Source organism: Ursus arctos, unplaced genomic scaffold (genome assembly GCF_023065955.2).
Source record: "Ursus arctos isolate Adak ecotype North America unplaced genomic scaffold, UrsArc2.0 scaffold_24, whole genome shotgun sequence".
Classification (NCBI taxonomy): Eukaryota; Metazoa; Chordata; class Mammalia; order Carnivora; family Ursidae; genus Ursus; species Ursus arctos.
The window spans coordinates 1058018-1077342 of NW_026622919.1; the positions used below are offsets into that span (position 1 = coordinate 1058018).

General features: G+C 67.3%; 1 protein-coding gene across 1 annotated transcript; it reads left to right on the forward strand.

Annotated features, from left to right (window-relative positions):
• Positions 1-127: 127 nt before the first annotated feature.
• Positions 128-18335, forward strand: FASN (fatty acid synthase). The gene is made up of 42 exons (XM_026483849.4): positions 128-236; positions 1953-2086; positions 2819-2971; positions 4101-4274; positions 4390-4590; positions 4705-4827; positions 4913-5028; positions 5116-5250; positions 5758-6229; positions 6333-6520; positions 6620-6809; positions 7391-7485; positions 7593-7727; positions 7818-8021; positions 8170-8285; positions 8600-8775; positions 8875-9066; positions 9149-9229; positions 9348-9536; positions 9795-9974; positions 10053-10256; positions 10919-11223; positions 11472-11861; positions 12115-12279; positions 12362-12480; positions 12643-12797; positions 12927-13130; positions 13301-13451; positions 13539-13717; positions 13801-13920; positions 14103-14225; positions 14333-14556; positions 14635-14833; positions 14955-15106; positions 15218-15309; positions 15536-15687; positions 15786-16031; positions 16281-16469; positions 16758-16988; positions 17070-17290; positions 17383-17481; positions 17598-18335. The coding sequence occupies exons 2-42, from the start codon at positions 1960-1962 to the stop codon at positions 17985-17987; spliced, it is 7557 nt and encodes a 2518-aa protein (XP_026339634.2). The 5' UTR covers positions 128-236; positions 1953-1959; the 3' UTR covers positions 17988-18335.
• Positions 18336-19325: the final 990 nt, after the last annotated feature.

A 19325-nucleotide genomic window follows, 5' to 3' on the forward strand; every position in this document is an offset into this window, starting at 1 on the left:
ACCCCACCGGCGGCGGCGCGCCGGGTCCCGGGGCGCAGCCCCGACGCTCATTGGCCTGGGCGGCGCAGCCAAGCTGTCAGCCCATGTGGCGTGTCCGCGCGGGGACGGCCGCGGTTAAATAGAGTCGGCGCCGGCCTAGAGGGAGCCAGAGAGACGGCAGCGGCCCGGCCTCCTCTCCGCCACCGCGCTCCATCCTCGCTCCCCGCCGCCCGCTCCGCCGCCTGCGCCCAGACCAGGTATGAGCGGCCCGGCGGGGACCGGGTGCCGGGGGGCCTTGGGGGGCGGAGGACGGCCAGGCGTCGGGGCGCCGCCGGCCCGCACCCTCTGGTCTCGGGGCGCTCCCGCGGGGAGGGGTCAGCCCGTCGGGCGGCGGGCTCCGAGGCCCCCGGTCTGGGTGCGCTGGGCGCCGGGGTCCGGCGCTGGAGGGCCGGCGGCGCTGCGCCCGGGGCCGGGCGGGGCAGGTGGGCGACGCGAGGGGCGGACGCCGGGCGCGCCGCGAACAGCCATTTTGGTCGCGGGGTGGGCCACGCGGACCGCACCGCCCAGCCCCTTCGCCTGCGGCATCCCCCAGCCCCGGTGCCGGGGGGCCGAGGCCCGGCGGCGGGGCGGGGGGGAACCGGCTCCGGTCAAGTGGGCGCCGCGCGGAGCCCCGAAGCTCTGGAGGGCGGGCGGCGGGGCGAGGCCGGCGCCGCGGGGTCTCCAGCCCCTGCCCGGGCCGCGCGGGACTCGGCGTGAATAGCAAGTAGGGGAGAACAGCGGGCGCTCTCTGGAGGCAGCAGCCTCCCCCGAGCTGGTGCCTCTTGGGCCGCCAAAGGGCTCTTTATTCAGCGCTGGGGGTGGGGGCTCCCTCGCGGCAGGGACTCAGGCATGCCGGGCCACGCGAGGAAGACGCGGCTCTCCGCTCGGGCGCCCTTGCTCGGAGAGACCCGGACGGCCGGAGGGTGGCGCGTCCACCGGTCCTGAGCGCCACGAGGCCCTGGGGCCTTGGCGGAAGTTGCCAGACCAACCGTGGCCTTGCCCCCTCCAGGGCCTGCCCAGGAGCGCCCTTCCTCAGGGGGGCCGGGGCTTTCTCTGCAGTGGGGGCCTCGGGAGACCTGGGTCTGGGTGGTCAGGCAGGCTGTGCAGAGGTGGGCAGGTAGTCCTGAGACCTCAGCTGTACAGGTGTGCGGAGGTGGGCTGCACTTGCCTGGCCCCTAACCAAGAATGGTTCTCCAGGTTGGACCCTGCTTGGATGGTCAGACTGGCGGGCTGGGTCCACCGTGTGGTGGAGGCCATCTTTTCCCCAGAACCCTTCAGGGGCTTTGCACTTGGGACCCCCACCATGTCCCTCCCAAGCCCTGGCAGTTCATGGGCTGCCCTGAGTGGCCCTGGGCCCCTGTCCCCAGCATGGAAAGCAAGCTGGGATATGGGGTGCAGGGCCCACTGGTCAGTGTGGGCCGGTGTTCCCCCCAGTCTCATTTTTTCCCCTTAAACTTTGGCACCCTTTCTTTTTTGCTTGCTTGATTCCCTGGGTCAGCTCTTCACAGACTGATGGCCGAGTGGCCCTGTCCCGGGAAGGGTTCGGCCCTTCTGGGGTGGCCCGGCCTGCCACCCTCCGTGAGGCCCTCTCCCCACAGCAGGTTGCCGAGCCCACCGACTTGGGGGGCAGACACAGGGCAGCAGGGCTATGGTGTGGTCACCTAGGCCGGGGCCCCACATGTGACAGGTCAGTGCCAAAGGCCAGAGGCCCCGGCCTTCCCAGTGACAAGGCCCGGCTGGACCAGCATGGACCCCCACCCCATACACCCTGGGCTTCTGTCTGGGCCGGCCAGCTAGATCTTGGTCTCACTGCTCGCAAACCCATAGGTGGTGCTGTGGGGTCAGGAAGCCCGGGGAGGGTGGGAGGCTGCACGCTGGTGGTGCGGCCACCAGTGCCGACAGCGTCAGGCCCCCACACTGCCCTCCCTGCACAGACCAGCCATGGAGGAGGTGGTGATTGCTGGCATGTCCGGGAAGCTGCCCGAGTCGGACAATCTGCAGGAGTTCTGGGCCAATCTCATCGGCGGTGTAGACATGGTGACAGACGATGACAGGAGGTGGAAGGCAGGTGAGTGGGTGGCCCTCGCGCTCCCCTCCCGCACAGGGCGGCCATCTCCTGTTCTTGCTCTGGATGCGGCCTCCTGGCTGCCCAGAGCAGACCAGCTCCAGCCTGAGCCCCAGTCCCAACGGCAGAGCCACTGGTCATCAAGGCGAGGCTGGGGACTGAGGGCCCACGGGAGGCTGAGGGCCAACCCTGGGCGTGCGTCTGCCCGTGTTACGGCCGAGCTAGGTGATCTGCTGGGGGAGCAGATCCCGGGTGAGTCCCGGTGGGCAGGCACCCCCAGCCCCACCACCCGCCAGCCTGTCCCGCAGAGCCCATCCGGCTACTGCCAGATAAGCAGCCAGGCTCTCGGGAAGCTGGTTTGACTCCCTCCCGCCCAGTAGGCTCTTCTGCAGAGCGGCTCTACCTGATTTACGGGATGTGAGTCAGCGCGGTAGATTCTGGCCGGCCTCAGCAGCCGGCAGCGGTAGCACAGGCGAGGGTCTCCGGCTAGGGCGGTGCTGGGCAGGAGGAACAGGCACTGTCCCCGCTGTGCTCTGCTCCCGGGCCGCCTCCCACACGGCTGCCCAGGGGGGCCCCTTCTCAGAAGCAGGGCTGGTGTCGCCCAAGTGGTACCCCAGACCCAGCAGCACTAGCCCCTGCCCCATCCTCCTGGGCAGCCCATGGCTCCCCATCCCAGCAGGGACTTTGCCGCCGGTCACTCGGGGCCCACAGCCCTCCACTTGCCTATGTCTGCAGGACTCTACGGCCTGCCCAGGCGGTCCGGCAAGCTGAAGGACCTATCCAAGTTCGACGCGTCCTTCTTCGGGGTCCACCCAAAGCAGGCTCACACCATGGACCCCCAGCTACGCTTGCTGCTGGAGGTCACCTACGAGGCCATCTTGGACGGAGGTGGGTGCTCATGAGGCTGCTGGCCGACTACGGCCGCCTTGGGGCTGGGGGCCCGTGTCCCTGAGGTTCCCACCTCTCCAGAAATCATGACAACATTGCCGCTTTTCACTTCTAAAAGCATAAGTCTGAAGACACAAAAATTACCAAGGAGGCAACGCAAGGCTCTGTGGCTGTCTCTCCTGGGCCCTGGTCCAGGGCCCGTGGGCTCATGGAGGTGCGGGAGGCGTGGGCCCGGGAGCAGGTCAAGGTTTCACAACTGCACACACAGGTGTCCCTGGCATGCCCTGACGCCCCAGTTTCCTCCCCCCAAAGTACAGCTGGTATTGGGGCAAGGGTGGAGTGCCAGGCAGAGCAGGAGGGGGGGACCAGCCCCCAGGACTAGTGCTCTCCACTCTCCCCTCTTCCAGGCTGTGTCTGGCCCTGTACAAGTGGCTGGAGACAGCTGTGCCTTGTCACGGGGCAGACCCAGACCTATGCCCCAGGGGCCAAGAAGTCCTGCCATGTGGGTGTGGGGCCTCAGCAGGCAGGTGACGGGGAGCCCGGCCCTGGGGGGACCCTGGGGGCCAACCGGTCACGCCGCAGGCAGGCAGGCAGTCCGGGCCTTCCAGCTCTCTTGCCCCACAGCTAGCCAGCCCCTGGGGCCTGCACTGAACAGTGTCGCAGGCACACAGTGCCCTGGAGTGAAGGGCCAGCAGAGACCTTGGACGCTGCTCCCCGGGGCTGGCCAGGATCCCTCCCTCCTTTCCCGGCCTGGACACTCAGCCTTTGTCTCTCTCTGTTTCCTTATCTTAGGCTGTCCTAGGGTAGGCTGCCCTTGGTGCTTGGGTGCTCATTGGTCACTGGGGCTTGCCAGACCCTACTGGTGACACCAGGGGCCAGGGGAGTATCCGGGGACAATGCTGCCTTCTGTCCTCACCTCCAGCTTTCTCTGGCCTCTGCCTGACCCAGAGCCTGGAGCCCCACCTGTCTCCTGGGCCCCAGGTTCCTTGTGACCCAGTTATCTGTCCTCAGCCCTACCTGGGCTGGCTGCCCTGCTCAGGCCCCTCCAGAGTCAGGCTGAGAGGGGAGGACTTACCCCCAGAGCTGGGCAGCAGGCCCGGCTGCCAGGTCTCACGGTTGCTTCTTGCAGGCATCAACCCAGCGTCACTCCGAGGGACACACACCGGTGTCTGGGTGGGCGTGAGCGGCTCTGAGGCCTCAGAGGCCCTTAGTCGAGACCCGGAGACTCTCTTGGGCTACAGCATGGTGGGCTGCCAGCGTGCCATGATGGCCAACCGTATTTCCTTCTCCTTTGATTTTAAAGGTGGGTACCCAGCCAGCCCCTCTGGGCCTCTGGTTCCCCCAGGAAGGCTGCCTGGGGCAAGGTGTCTGTGCCGCGGGCTCCCGGGGAGGGCACCCACGCTGTGCTCTTGCTCCAGGGCCCAGCGTCGCTCTGGACACGGCCTGCTCCTCCAGCCTGGTGGCTCTGCAGAACGCCTACCAGGCCATCCGCCACGGGGAGTGCCCCTGCGCCATTGTGGGCGGCATCAACATCCTGCTGAAACCCAACACCTCTGTGCAGTTCCTGAAGCTGGGCATGCTGAGCCCCGAGGGCAGCTGCAAGTCCTTCGATGAATCTGGTGAGCGAGCAGAGGGCCGGGGGGGGGGGGGGGCAGGGGGGTGGCGCCGGAGGTCCTGGCCCCAGGGGCTCGGATCAGCAGAGCCCCTGGGCCTGAGGTGCCCCCTGCACGCAGGGAACGGTTACTGCCGCTCGGAGGCCGTGGTGGTCATGCTGCTGACCAAGAAGTCCCTGGCCCGGCGCGTGTACGCCACCATCCTGAACGCCGGCATCAACACCGATGGCTGCAAGGAGCAAGGTGGGTGCCGGCCGGGGCCGGAGGGGCCCGGGCCGGGCTGCTACGGGCGGTCATTGGTTGGGCTGAGGCCTGGCTCCTCCCACAGGTGTGACCTTCCCCTCCGGGGAGGCACAGGAGCAGCTCATCCGCTCCCTGTATGAGCCAGCTGGGCTGGCCCCAGAGTCCCTCGAGTATATCGAAGCCCATGGTACGGGCACCAAGGTGAGAGCCCCGCCCACGCCCCACGCCCCATGCCCCACGCCGAGAGGCACCGGGGCAGGGTCCTGATTCTCCTCTTGTCCTGCACAGGTCGGCGACCCCCAGGAGCTGAACGGCATTGACCGAGCCCTTTGCACCACCCGCCGGGACCCCTTGCTGATCGGGTCCACGAAGTCGAACATGGGGCACCCAGAGCCCGCCTCGGGGCTCGCGGCGCTGGCCAAGGTAGGTGGGCAGGTCTGGAGCCATCCTGCCTGCCCGGAAAGGGAGGGTTCCGCAGGGTGCCAGCCACCGAGGACCGGACAGCAGGGCACAAGCCTATGACCAGTGTCCACCTTTGCTCCCTGTGGGTCACTCAGCCAGAGGAGGGGGCTGGGTGGCCTGTGGGAAGACCACGCACTGGCAGCTTCTGGGTGCGGTGGGGGCTTCCTGGTGCTCTAAGCTCCTTCGGGCTGACGTAGTAACCTGCTTACAGTTTCTGCAAGAACTGGGACCTGGAGGGAGCCCTGGCTGAGGGAGCCTCTGTGTCCAGGCCCACAGCCCATCCATCTGGGGGGCGCCTTAGGGCCCCAGGTGGAGGCATGAAGCCCAGAGAGGGGAAAGGGCTTGTGGTGAGGTCATTGGGTCCCTGCACTGTGGAGGGGTAAGGTTGGGGGACAGGTAGGCCCGACCCCACGCAGCAATGCAGGGAGTCCAGGGCCAGCTGCCCCACCAACTGCGAGCCACCCACAGGTGCTGCTGTCCCTGGAAAACGGGGTCTGGGCCCCCAACCTACACTTCCACAGCCCGAACCCTGAGATCCCTGCCCTTCGGGAAGGGCGGCTGCAGGTGGTGGACCGGCCCCTGCCCGTCCGTGGAGGCAACGTGGGTATCAATTCCTTTGGCTTCGGCGGCTCCAATGTGCACGTCATCCTCAGGCCCAATTTGCAGCCACCCTCGCCGTCCACCCCGCACGTCCCCCTGCCCCGTCTGCTGCAGGCCAGCGGGCGCACCCCAGAGGCCGTGCGGTGCCTGCTGGGACAGGGCCACCAGCACGGCCGGGACGCGGCCTTCGTGAGCATGCTCAATGACATTGCGGCCAGCCCCCCCAGCGCCATGCCGTTCCGGGGCTACACGGTGCTGGGAGCCGAGGACAGCAGTCTGGAGCTGCAGGAGGTTCAGCAGCCGCCCACCGGACGGCGTCCACTCTGGTTCATCTGCTCTGGTGAGCACGCTGCTCCCCGGGCCCTCCCTGGAGGGTGAGCAGGTGGCTGGAGCGGGTGGCTGGGGCTGACGGCCACCACCCCTGACACCTCTCCTTGGGACAGGGATGGGCACACAGTGGCGCGGGATGGGGTCGAGCCTCATGCGCCTGGACAGCTTCCGAGACTCCATCCTGCGCTCCGACGAGGCCGTGAAGCCCTTGGGTCTGCAGGTATCCAAGCTGCTGCTGAGCGCAGACGAGACCACCTTCGACGACCTCATCCACTCGTTCGTGTGCCTCACCGCCATCCAGGTGTGCCCTTGGGGTCTGGGGGCCAGTGGGCAGGATGGGGCTGCTGTGACAGTGCGGGTGGCCAGACTGGCGTGACATGTCACGTTCCCCTGCCCCCAGATCGCCCTCATAGACCTGCTGACCTCCATGGACCTGCGGCCCGACGGCATCATCGGGCACTCCCTGGGGGAGGTGGCCTGCGGCTACGCAGACGGCTGCCTTTCTCAGGAGGAGGCCGTCCTCACTGCCTACTGGAGGGGCCAGTGCATCAAGGAGGCCAACATCCCGCCAGGGGCCATGGCGGCCGTGGGTGGGTGTCCCCTGTGCTCCCCCATCCCGCTTCTCCCCCTGGCCTCTAGATCTCTGGGGTGGGGGTGCTGTCCCTGCGTTCCTTATGGTCACACGGTGCCCAGCACGCTCGCCGGCGGGCATCAGCACGCGCCGTTGCCTCAAGCTGGTCTGAAGCCACGTGGGGACGAGAGTTCCCCCCCCCCACCTCTACACAAGAAGCCAGAGCGCTTTTGATAAAGTCGGCATCGGTGACTCGCTGTGGGTCCCTTCCACTGGCACCTGCTCGTGCCTTGGGCAGGCAGGGCTGGGCAGGAGGGACACCTCAGGGAGCCACCACATTGAGGGGCTGGCAGGGGAGGGGCCGAGGCCCTCGGTGGCCTGTCGGGTGTCCAGGGCTCAGCTCCCCGCCTGTGGGACAACAGGGAGGACACCTTGCCTCAAGATCAAACGCAGCGGGAGCGAAAGTGCCCCATAAAGGCCCCACTCCGCGGCTGTCATTACTGCACCCCGTCATTAGGGCCTGCCCTGGGCAGTGCCTTCCCCTGGGGTGGGGGCCCTGGCTCCCCGCAGCCCGCCCCCTGAGGCCATCCCTGCCCACAGGCTTGTCCTGGGAGGAGTGTAAACAGCGCTGTCCCCCTGGCATTGTGCCCGCGTGCCACAACTCCGAGGACACGGTGACCATCTCAGGACCTCAGGTGGGCCCTGGGAGGCAAGGCTTGTCCCCAAGTCCCTTCCCCGTCCCCAGGGGGAGCTCTGCGTGGGGAGCCAAGCACTCGTCCAGCCCTGACACCTCTGTCCTTAGGCTGAGATGGCTGCATTTATGGAGCAGCTGAAGCAGGAGGGTGTGTTTGCCAAGGAGGTGCGGACGGGCGGCATGGCCTTCCACTCCTACTTCATGGAGTCCATCGCACCCACGCTGCTGCGGGCGCTCAAGAAGGTGGGCTGGCCGCCCCACGGGGGCTCCTGGAGGCGGGGCAGTGGGAGCCAAGGCCCCGCCCGCTGACCGCTGACCTCGGCTCATGCGCAGGTGATCCGGGAGCCGAAGCCCCGCTCGGCGCGCTGGCTCAGCACCTCCATCCCTGAGGCCCAGTGGAAGGGCAGCCTGGCCCGCATGTGCTCGGCGGAATACAGCGTCAACAACCTCGTGAGCCCCGTGCTGTTCCAGGAGGCGCTGTGTCACGTGCCCGAGCACGCCGTGGTGCTGGAGATAGCCCCCCATGCCCTGCTGCAGGTGCACACCAGCTGGGGCCGGGGGCGAGGAAGGCTGGCGGTTCCGGGAGGGACGGGGGTCTTGGTGCATCGGCCCAGAGAAGCCGAGGGTCTGGGCCTGGGGGGAGGTGGGAGCCAGTGAGGAAGGCCAAGCCCGTCTGCCTCACCAGGCCGTCCTGAAGAGAGGCCTCAAGGCCAGCTGCGCCATCATCCCCCTGATGAAGAGGGACCACAGGGACAACCTGGAGTTCTTCCTCAGGAACGTGGGCAGGCTGCACCTGCTGGGGTGGGTCGGCTGCCCCTGCTGGGCCGCTGGGGAGGGTGCCAGGTTCCCGGGCGGGGGGGGGGGGGTTGTCCACACGGAGCTTCTCCCTGACAGCAAAGCGTGTTACTAAGGCCCCTCGGTGGCCTTGAGGTCGTCCCCAGGAAGTGGGCTGGAGGGTGCTGGGCCACCCCAGGCTCCCTTGCTATGGCCCCCCACCCCGTCCTGATGCTCTCTGGGGTCTGGTGGGAGGCAGTTGGCCGTGGGTGGGACAGGGTAGTCCTGGGCAAGGCCCCCGGCGCCAGGCGTGCACATCACACCTTTCCCTCACCCCCCAGCATCGATGCCAACCCCAATGGCCTGTTTCCACCCGTGGAGTTCCCGGTGCCCCGGGGGACTCCTCTCATCTCGCCCCACATCAAGTGGGACCACAGTCAGGTGTGGGACGTGCCTGCCGCTGGGGACTTCCCCAGCGGCTCCAGCGGCTCCTCCGCAGCCACCGTCTACAACATCGGTGAGCAGGGGCTGCGGGGAGGGGCGGGGTGGGGCAAGGGGGCCGGCGGGGCCTGCCTTCTCCCTCCTGGGCACTGGCACTAAGGTCCAGCCCACACAGACACCAGCCCCGAGTCCCCTGACCACTACCTGGTGGACCACTGCATCGATGGCCGCGTCCTCTTCCCCGCCACTGGCTACCTGTGCCTGGCCTGGAAGGTGCTGGCGCGTGCCTTGAGCCAGAACATGGAAGACGTGCCTGTGGTGTTTGAGGATGTGACGCTGCACCAGGCCACCATCTTGCCCAAGTCCGGTGAGACGGGGTAGCTGCCGGGGTCAGGGTGGGAATGCTGACCGCCGCCCCTGATGCTCATGTCTGGCCTTGCTGTCCACAGGGACTGTGGCCCTGGAAGTTCGGCTCCTGGAGGCTTCCCGCACCTTTGAGGTGTCTCAGAACGGCAACCTGATCGTGAGCGGTGAGCAGAGGGTGTCCGGCCAGGCCACAGGCTCTCTGGTGGGGGTTGGCCTCTGAGTGCACCCTTGGCTGCCGGCTCCACTCTACGCACCTCAGGCTCTTGTGCCCCCCACCCATAGGGAAGGTGTACCAGTGGGAGGACCCTGATCCCAAGCTCTTCGACCGCGGGGATGGCCCGGACCCCGCAGACCCCACGGACCCCACAGCCACGTTCCGCCTGTCCCAGGGGGATGTGTACAAGGAGCTGCGGCTACGTGGCTATGATTATGGCCCCTACTTCCAGGGCATTCTGGAGACCAACCTTGAAGGTAGGGCGCCACGTCCTCCCTTGATGCTTGGGGAACGAGCCTTGGGGCCGCCTCCCTTTAGGCCACACTGGGCCTGACCAGCTGCCCAGGATCCCATCCAGGTGCCGTATGACTCCCTCGCCGCCCAAATCCTGTGGACGGAGGGCTGTACTGGGTGTGACGGGCCACCGGGGGCTCCCAGGTCGAGGCGTGTAGAGGAGAGGGTGCCATGCGCGCGAGAGACCCAGCCCAGCCACGCTGACGGCCCCTCTGCCACAGGCAACACAGGCCAACTGTTGTGGAAGGACAACTGGGTGACCTTCCTGGACACCATGCTGCAGATGTCCATCCTGGGCATCGTCCAGCGCACCCTGCGTCTGCCCACCCGCATCACCTCCATCCACATCGACCCCGCCACTCACCGGCAGAAGGTGTACTCACTCAAGGGCCAGGCCCAAGGTAGCCCCGTGTCCCAGGCCCCCCACGCCTGCGTCCCTGGGCCACCGCGGCCCACGCTCACCCAGCTCTTCCCCACAGTGGCTGACGTGGTGGTGAGCAGCTGTCTGAACAGCACAGCGGCCGGTGGCGTCCTCATCTCGGGCCTGCACGCCTCCGTGGCCCCGAGGCGGCAGCAGGAGCAGCTTGCCCCCAGCCTGGAGAAGTTCTGCTTCACCCCCCACGTGGAGGGGGGGCTCCTGGCTGGAAACGCAGCCTTGCAGGAGGAGCTGCAGCTGTGCAGGGGTGAGGCCCAGTCCCTGCCTCTGTGCTCCAGCCTCCGTTGGATGCCTCTGGCAAAAGGGAGTTTCTCAGCTTCCCATGCAGCCCCTCGCTGGGACCCGCTCCAGCCTGACAAGCTCTCGCTTCACAGGAAGCCAAGTCTTGTCTCCTGGAGAGGCTCCCGGTCTTCAGGGGCAGCCTAGGGCACAAGGACAGATTTGGTCCTTCTTAGCTGCATCCCTGGCCAGCCACTTGGGTGTGATGCCACGGGGACCTGGCCCGGCAGACTGCACCCCTTCCCCTCCCCGCCCCCCCACCCCATGAGGGCTTGCACCCATGCTGATGGGTGGGGGATGATCAGCGGGGGACTGGAGTGCAGCTGGGGATGTCAGGACACTGAGCCCAACGCTCCACAGGCAGCCTCCTCTCTGTGGAGCTCATGCCTTGATGATACCCACCTGGTGGGCTAGCTCCTAGTCCTAGAGGACCAGCCTGCCTGCTCTGTCCCTCCCATCTGTTTGCTTATCCAGGGCCAGGGCCGGACAGTGGGCCCTGGGAGGACAGGGTCACGTGGGTCCTGGTTGCTGACGGACCCCTGCTCTCAGCAGACACCTGCTGTATGGGGGGCTTAGGGCACATTGGCCCAGGTGAGACTCCTCCCTAGTGCCCATCTCTCACCTCCCCAGGGCTGGCACAGGCACTGCAGACCAAGGTGGCCCAGCAGGGGCTGAAGATGGTGGTACCTGGGCTGGATGGGGCCCAGGTCCCCCGGGAGCCCCCACAGCAAGGCCTGCCTCAGCTACTGGCAGCCGCCTGCCAGCTCCAGCTCAACGGGAGCCTGCAGCTGGAGCTGGACCAGCTGCTGGCCCAGCAGAGGCCCCTGCTGCACGACGACCCTCTGCTCAGCGGCCTGCTCGATTCCCCGGCACTCAAGGCCTGCGTGGACACCGCCCTGGAGAACCTGACCAGCCCCAGGATGTACATTGTAGAGGTGGGTGTGGGCACCCAGATCCAGGCTCGGACGTAAGGGACGCCAGGGCCGGGTCAGCAGCTGTGCCGAGCCCGCCCTCATGTCGTTGACCGTTCCGCCCTGCTGGACGGTGGGCGCGGCGGGGAGGACACTAGCTGGCGGTCTCCTCAGCAGGGTGGGCAGGCGGGCCTTTCTGGCAGGTGTCCGCCAGCTGGGATCCGGATGCCTGCCTGGGGGGCAGCTGATCCAGGAAGCTCTCCTGCCTCCAGGTGCTGGCTGGTGATGGCCGCCTGTATTCCCGCGTTCCGGCGCTGCTCAACACGCAGCCCATGCTGCAGCTGGACTACACGGCCACGGACCGCCACCCGCAGGCGCTGGAGGCTGCCCAGGCCAAGCTACAGGAATACGGCATGGCCCAGGGCCAGTGGGACCCTGCAGACCCCGCCCCCAGCAGCCTGGGCGCCGCCGACCTGCTGGTGTGCAACTGTGCCGTGGCCCCCCTCCGTGACCCAGCCACGGCCCTCGGCAACATGGCGGCCGCTCTCAAGGAGGGCGGCTTCCTGCTGCTGCACGTCCTGCTCCGAGGACACCCCCTGGGAGAGACGGTGGCCTTCCTCACCTGCCCGGAGCAGCGAGGCCCGCAGAGCCTCCTGAGTCAGGTGCGGGGGGCGGGGCCGGGGGCTGGCTGAGCACGGGCCCCGCCCACGTAGGATGAGTGGGAGGGTCTGTTCGCCGGAGCGTCGCAGGGGGCGGGGCGGGGCCGGGGGGCGGGGCCGGGGGCTGGCTGAGCACGGACCCCGCCCACGTAGGATGAGTGGGAGGGTCTGTTCGCCGGAGCGTCGCAGGGGGCGGGGCCGGGGGGCGGGGCCGGAGGCTGGCTGAGCACGGACCCCGCCCCGCCCCGCCCCGCAGGATGAGTGGGAGGGTCTGTTCGCCGCAGCGTCCCTGCACCTGGCGGCCCTGAAGCGCTCCTTCTACGGCTCGGCGCTCTTCCTGCTGCGCCGGCCGGCCCCGCGGGACAGCCCCGTCTTCCTGCCCGTGGAGGACACCAGCTTCCGATGGGTGGACTCCCTGAAGGTCAGTCTCTGCCCGGCCCCCCAGCACCATGCCCACGGGCCTGGGGACCTGCCCAGACGCCAGCCCTTCCCTCGTCCTGCAGAACGTCATGGCCGACAACTCGTCCCGACCCGTGTGGCTGACGGCTGTCAGCTGCGCCACCTCGGGCGTCGTGGGCATGGTGAACTGTCTCCGACGGGAGCCTGGCGGGCACCGGATTCGGTGAGAGACAGCCACAGAGCTCAGCCAGAGCTGCAGGCCCCTCTACCCCTCTCTCTCCCCCTCCCCTTCTTCCCGGTCTCCTCCCCCTGCCCTCTCTCTCCCTCCCTCCCCCTGCCCTCTCCCCCTCCTCCAGCTCCCCCTCACCTATTTGGCCGCCCGCAGATGCATCCTGGTATCCAACCTCAGCAGCACGTCCCCTGTCCCCAAGATGGACCCGAGCTCCTCAGAGTTGCAGAAAGTGTTACAGGGGGACCTCGTGATGAATGTCTACCGGGACGGGTCCTGGGGGGCCTTCCGCCATTTCCCACTGGAGCGTGGTGAGCCCCCCAAGATGCCTCCCGGACCCCCACCAGCTCCTGCGTTATGGCTGGGTGGGCTGAGGGTGACGGGGCTGGGGGCCCTGGCTGGGAAGCCCCAGTGACAGCCGCACTCCCTGTTGCGGTCAGGCCTGCCAGAGGAGCAGACCGAGCATGCCTTCGTCAACGTCCTCACCCGGGGGGACCTGTCCTCTATCCGCTGGGTCTGCTCCCCTCTGCGTCACGTCCAGCCCACTGAGCCCGGCGTCTACCTCTGCACTGTCAACTATGCCTCTCTCAACTTCCGAGACATCATGCTGGCCACGGGCAAGCTGTCCCCTGATGCCATCCCAGGTACGGACTGTCCCCTACAGGGACAGCCAGAGCAAACGCTCCAGGCCAGGGACTGGGAAGAGGATTCCTTGACCCACAGCATTCAGGGCCCTGGAGGCTCCTCGGGCCTGAGCTTGCACACTGGGCGCCTCCGGGGACATGTGGGGCTCACCGCCACCATCTACCCCCAGGGAAATGGGCCGCCCGGGAATGTATGTTGGGCATGGAGTTCTCTGGCCGGGACGCCAGTGGCAAGCGCGTGATGGGGCTGGTGCCCGCTGAAGGCCTGGCCACCTCCGTCGTGCTGTCCCAGGATTTCCTGTGGGATGTGCCGTCTAGCTGGTGAGTTGGTGGGACCATGAGCCCGGCGCCCCACGTGGCCACGGCCGAGGCTCTGGCCAGAGCTGAGCTCTTACGCTGCGCCCGCAGGACCCTGGAGGAGGCGGCGTCCGTGCCTGTGGTCTATACTACCGCCTACTACTCGCTCGTGGTGCGGGGACGCGTGCGGCGCGGGGAGACGGTGCTCATCCACTCGGGCTCGGGCGGCGTGGGCCAGGCTGCCATCGCCATCGCCCTGAGCCTGGGCTGCCGCGTCTTCACCACCGTGGGTAAGCCCACCGGCCCTCCTGGGAGCCCAGGGCTGTCGGCCTAGCCCCACTGCGTGGCTCAGCAACGTGCCTCTCCCTGCCAGGGTCAGCCGAAAAGCGGGCGTACCTCCAGGCCAGGTTCCCCCAGCTGAGCGATGCCAGCTTTGCCAACTCCCGGGACACGTCCTTTGAACAACACGTGCTGCGGCACACGGCCGGGAAGGGTGAGCGGCCCGCGGACCCCCGGCGGCGTCCCCGGCACACCCATCCGTCGCTGTCCCCCGTGCTCCCATCCTCCTCCTCTCCTGTTCCTCACCCGGCCTGGGCGGGGACAAGGTCCAGTCCTCTGGACCCAGACCAGTGTTGTGACGAGGAGGACCTGTCTTTCCCCCACTGCCCCCCCAAGGTGTCGACCTGGTTCTGAACTCTCTGGCGGAAGAGAAGCTGCAGGCCAGCGTGCGGTGCCTGGCCCAGCACGGCCGATTCCTGGAAATCGGCAAATTCGACCTTTCCAACAACCACCAGCTGGGTGAGCTGGGCCGTGGGCAGGCGGGCGACAGGAGGCCCCTGGTGGGGCGAGGTCCACAGGGTCAGCTGGGGGCCATGCATGCTGAGCCCTCTCCCCTGCCCACCCAGGCATGGCCATCTTCCTGAAAAACGTGGCCTTCCACGGGATTCTGCTGGACTCGCTCTTCGACGAGGCCAGCAGCGAGTGGCGGGAGGTGGCGGGCCTGCTGCAGGCGGGCATCCGGGACGGCGTGGTGCAGCCGCTCAAGTGCACCACGTTCCCCAAGCACCAGGTGGAGGACGCGTTCCGCTACATGGCCCAAGGGAAGCACATCGGCAAAGTGGTCGTGCAGGTGAGCGCAGGGCCCCCGGCACCCCCGGCTCCGGCCCCCGAGGGCAGTGCCTGAGCGGGGGTGCTGCTTGGGCTGCAGGTGCTCGAGGAGCAAGAGGCCGTGCCGCAGGTGACCAGGCCCCTGCTGATGACGGCTGCGTCCAAGACTTTCTGCCCAGCCCACAAGAGCTATGTCATCACTGGGGGCCTGGGCGGGTTCGGCCTTGAGCTGGCCCAGTGGCTTGTGCTGCGAGGGGCCCAGAAACTCGTGCTGACCTCTCGCTCTGGGATCCGCACAGGTAAGTGGGCCTGAGGGTCGGGATGGGGTGGGGGTGGGGGGACACCTGGTCAGCTCGGCCCGCGTGTGCTCTCAGGGCTAGAAGCCCAGTTGGCCTGACCGCCCTGCCCTGTGGCCCACAGGCTACCAGGCCAAGCAAGTCCGTGAGTGGAGGCGCCAGGGCGTGCAGGTCCTGGTGTCCACCAGCAACGCCAGCTCGCTAGATGGGGCCCAGAGCCTCATCGCGGAGGCCACGCAGCTGGGGCCTGTGGGAGGTGTTTTCAACCTGGCCATGGTGAGTGTGATTCGGAAGGGTCCAGAGCAGGCCCCCCAGGGAAGGCCCTCCTAGGCTGAGCCCTCCCGAGCCGTCAGGTCAGGGCAGATGCTAAGCACCCCTCACCCCCAGGTCCTGAGAGACGCCATGCTGGAGAACCAAACCCCCGAGTTTTTCCAGGATGTCAGCAAGCCCAAGGCCAGTGGTACCGTGAACTTGGACAGGTGAGGCCCCCAGCACGGCCTGGCTCTGACCTGGCGCGTGCTGGGAGCAGCTGTCTCTCTTGGCCTGTGTGCACCCCAACGCAGAGTTCCCTCTGCCACTCAGGGACCAGGCAACAGGCCTGAGCTGGGGGTTCAGGGAAGTGGAGGCAGTTCGGCAGGCGGGGGCTCCTGGGCGCGTTGGCGGTGGGCTGGGCCAGCCGGCAGGGTGTGACTCGAGCACCCACAGGGTGACCCGGGCAGCATGCCCCGAGCTGGACTACTTCGTGGCCTTCTCCTCCGTGAGCTGTGGGCGCGGCAACGCTGGCCAGGCCAACTACGGCTTCGCCAACTCCACGATGGAGCGCGTGTGTGAGAAGCGCCGGCATGACGGCCTCCCAGGTGAGCCAGCTCTTTCCTCGCCCGGTCACCCCCACCTGCTGCTGCCCCGACGGGCGCCCCCCCTCACCCCTGGCCCACTGGCCCTTGTACTCTTGTAGGCCTCGCCGTGCAGTGGGGCGCCATCGGCGATGTGGGTGTCGTCCTGGAGACAATGGGCTCCAACGACACGGTCATTGGCGGGACCCTGCCTCAGCGAATCACCTCCTGCTTGGAGGTGCTGGACCTCTTCCTGAACCAGCCCCACCCCGTCTTGAGCAGTTTTGTGCTGGCTGAGAAGAAGGCCACTGCCCAGGGCGACGGCAGCACCCACCAGGACCTCATGAAGGCGGTGGCCCACATCCTAGGTGAGAGAGCCCACCACCCCCACACTGGCACACCGTCAATTCCCACTAGCTGCAGCTTCCCTGGCTGGAAGAGAAGCCGTGCCTTTTTGCTCCAGGAGGGCACAGGCGCCGGTGGTCTGGGTGGGGGCCACGTGCCATAACCACGGTGATGGTGGTATGGGAAGGGGACTAGCCACCGAGGTGTCTGCACTCACCCAGGGCCCTTCCCCTCCCCCTCTCTTGAACTGCCAACCAAGTACCTGTCCCTAGGCATCCGAGACTTGGCCACCGTGAACCTGGACAGCACACTGGCGGACCTGGGCCTGGACTCGCTCATGGGCGTGGAGGTGCGCCAGATGCTGGAGCGTGAGCACGACCTGGTGCTGTCCATGCGGGACATCCGGCAGCTCACGCTTCGCAAGTTGCAGGAGCTTTCCTCGAAGGCCAGCACAGCTGACGGTATGTGGCTATGAGGGAAGACTTGGAGAAAAGGGGGGGGGGGTCCCTGGGCCACCCTGGCCCCAGCTCCTCTATCCCTGGAGCAGCACGGGTGCTTCTCTGTGCTGCAGGCTTGCAAGCAGCCTAAGTCGCCCTCCCAGGTCAGGGCTTGTCCATCGGGCCCCTTCCTGTGAGCCCTTACTGGGGCCTCAGGCCCTGGCCACCAGCAGCCCAAGTCAGGGGTGGGTATGTGCGCGTGGAGCACCTTGTGTGGCCCTGGCCCTCCCTGGCATCTGCCCCTCCTTACAGAGCTGGGAGCCCCCACGCCCAAGGACAACAGCTCCACCAGTCAGCAGGCCCAGCTGAACCTGAGCACCCTGCTGGTGAACCCCGAGGGCCCGACCTTGACACGGCTCAACTCGGTGCAGAGCTCGGAGCGGCCGCTGTTCCTGGTGCATCCCATCGAAGGCTCCGTCACCGTGTTCCACAGCCTGGCCGCCAAGCTCAGCATCCCCACCTATGGCTTGCAGTGTACCCGAGGTGAGACCCGTCCTCCCTCCCCCCAGTAAGGCAGGGTGGTGTGTGTGTCCTGCCTGCGCTGAGCCTCCTTCTGCCCCACAGCTGCACCCCTGGACAGCATCCAGAGCCTGGCCGCCTACTACATCGAATGCATCCGGCAGGTGCAGCCTGAGGGGCCCTACCGCATTGCCGGCTACTCGTACGGGGCCTGCGTGGCCTTCGAGATGTGCTTCCAGCTGCAGACGCAGCAGAGCCCGGCCCCCACACACAACAGCCTCTTCCTGTTCGACGGCTCGCACACCTACGTGCTGGCCTACACGCAGGTGAGGGCCCCGGTAGCGACAGCGGGCTCCCACCCCCAGCCCCAGGGTCCCGGTGCAGTCCGCGGCTGCAGCAGCCCCTTCTCCCTTCACAGAGCTACCGCGCCAAGATGACCCGGGGCTGCGAGGCCGAAGCTGAGGCCGAGGCTATGTGCTTCTTCCTGCAGCAGTTCATAGACATGGAGCACGACAGGGTGGGTGCGGGGAGCCGGTGGCCGGGCGGGGGGCGCCCTGCAGCCCGAGCGTGCTCGGCCCTGTCCGACCCCGTGGTCGCGCCGCTCAGAGCCCCGTCCTGCGCCCCGTCCCGCAGGTGCTGGAGGCGCTGCTGCCCCTCGGGGGCCTGGAGGAGCGTGTGGCGGCCGCCGTGGACCTGATCAAGCGCAGCCACACAGGTCTGGACCGCCGGGAGCTGAGCTTCGCCGCGCGCTCCTTCTACTACAAGCTGCGCGCGGCCGAGGAGTACGCGCCGCGGGCCACCTACCACGGCAACGTGACGCTGCTGCGCGCCAAGACCAGCAGCGTGTACGGCGAGGGCCTGGGCGCCGACTACAGCCTGTCGCAGGTGTGCGACGGCAAGGTGTCCGTGCACGTGATCGAGGGGGACCACCGCACGCTGCTGGAGGGCAGCGGCCTGGACTCCATCGTCAGCATCATCCACGGCTCCCTGGCCGAGCCGCGCGTCAGCGTGCGGGAGGGCTAGCCGCCCCGCGGCCGGGGGGGTCCTGCCGGTGGGACCCGTGCCCGTGCCCGTGTGCCGCCGCCGCCGACTCGGAGACCCGCCCCGGTCTGTGAAGGGTCGGCCCGGGGGCCTGGTGTGCCGCGTGGGTCTGTTCCTCAGTCCTGTGTTCGATTCTCCTATTTATTGCGTCGCTGGGGAGACGCCAGGGCCTCGTCCACCCTGTGAAGGCCGGCGGCGCAGGAGCCCCAGCCCTGGGGCCCCCATGATGCAGGGGCCTGTGGAAAGGAGCAGCCCAGGGCGTGCGGGGCACCCGTTCTGTGTTCGTCTGTATTCGTTTTTCAAGAAACATGATTCACGTTGCTGCTTGAATTCTGGAGTTTTCTGTAACGGTCGGCGTCGAGTACTGTGTCCGTTTTTACACCAAGCTGGTGAAGGCCGCAGGGCCTGCTCACAATTAAACCCCACCTGAGCTCTGGCCTCCAGTCACCCTTTCTTCCCTCCTCTGACAGCTGCTGTGGGGGCCAGCACGGGCCTGCCACCTCCTGGGAGTCGGGGGGGTGCCCCTCTGCTCCCTGCAGCCCTCAGACACGGGGACAGCGCCCGGCTCCTGGAGGGCTGGGGTGGGCGCTCACCAGAGGAGCAGAGCTAGTAGGACAGGCATACGAGCTACTGCTGGGCCCTTCAGATCAGCCAGGGCGAGCCTGGGGCCCCTGCACTGCTACTTCCTGCCTGAATTCCTTACTCCTCAGAAAAGCCTTGGGATTGTTGTCTAGGGTCTCCGCTCACTTGAGGAGGCCTCCCCACATTACTGAGCGTCACCTTGACTTGGAGTCAGGTGGTCATAAGGATGAGTCTCACCACCGAGACACCTTCACAGCAACACCTAGGCTACCGTGTGCACAACTCGCCAAGCTGAACAGGAGACTGACCGTCACGTTGGTTTGGGCAAAGGGAGATCGGAGGAAGTCGGGGAGGGAGGTCCCCTGAGCATCTGAACCCTGAGAGCCAAGGGGTGACGGGGACACCAGTGGATCCATGGGGTGCGGCGAGGTGTGAGTTCTGGCCCAATGGGTGGGAATGAGCAGGGAGAGCTGGACCCTGCAGCCAGAGAGCCGGGGGCTGGGGGGGTGGTCAGGCCCACCTCTAGGCTTCTAAAGGGACGTGTTGAGCCCAGAAACGGACCGGGACCCCTCCCTATTCCTCAGAAAGTTCAGCACACAATTACCACGAGCCAATTCCACTCCTAGGTATATACCCCGAAGAATTACGCACCAGGGCTCACACGGGCGTGCTTCAGTGTTCACAGCGGCACTGCTCACGATGGCCAGGAGGTGTCCCCCAGTGGATGGATGGGTGTAC

Bases quoted from the DNA above. Each gene is read 5' to 3' on its own strand.
- FASN (XM_026483849.4), top strand. From the start codon at position 1,960: ATGGAGGAGGTGGTGATTGCTGGCATGTCCGGGAAGCTGCCCGAGTCG. The intron at 8,022-8,169 runs GTGCACACCAGC...CTGCCTCACCAG, and splicing joins CCCCCCATGCCCTGCTGCAG to GCCGTCCTGAAGAGAGGCCT. The intron at 16,989-17,069 runs GTGAGACCCGTC...TCTGCCCCACAG, and splicing joins TGGCTTGCAGTGTACCCGAG to CTGCACCCCTGGACAGCATC.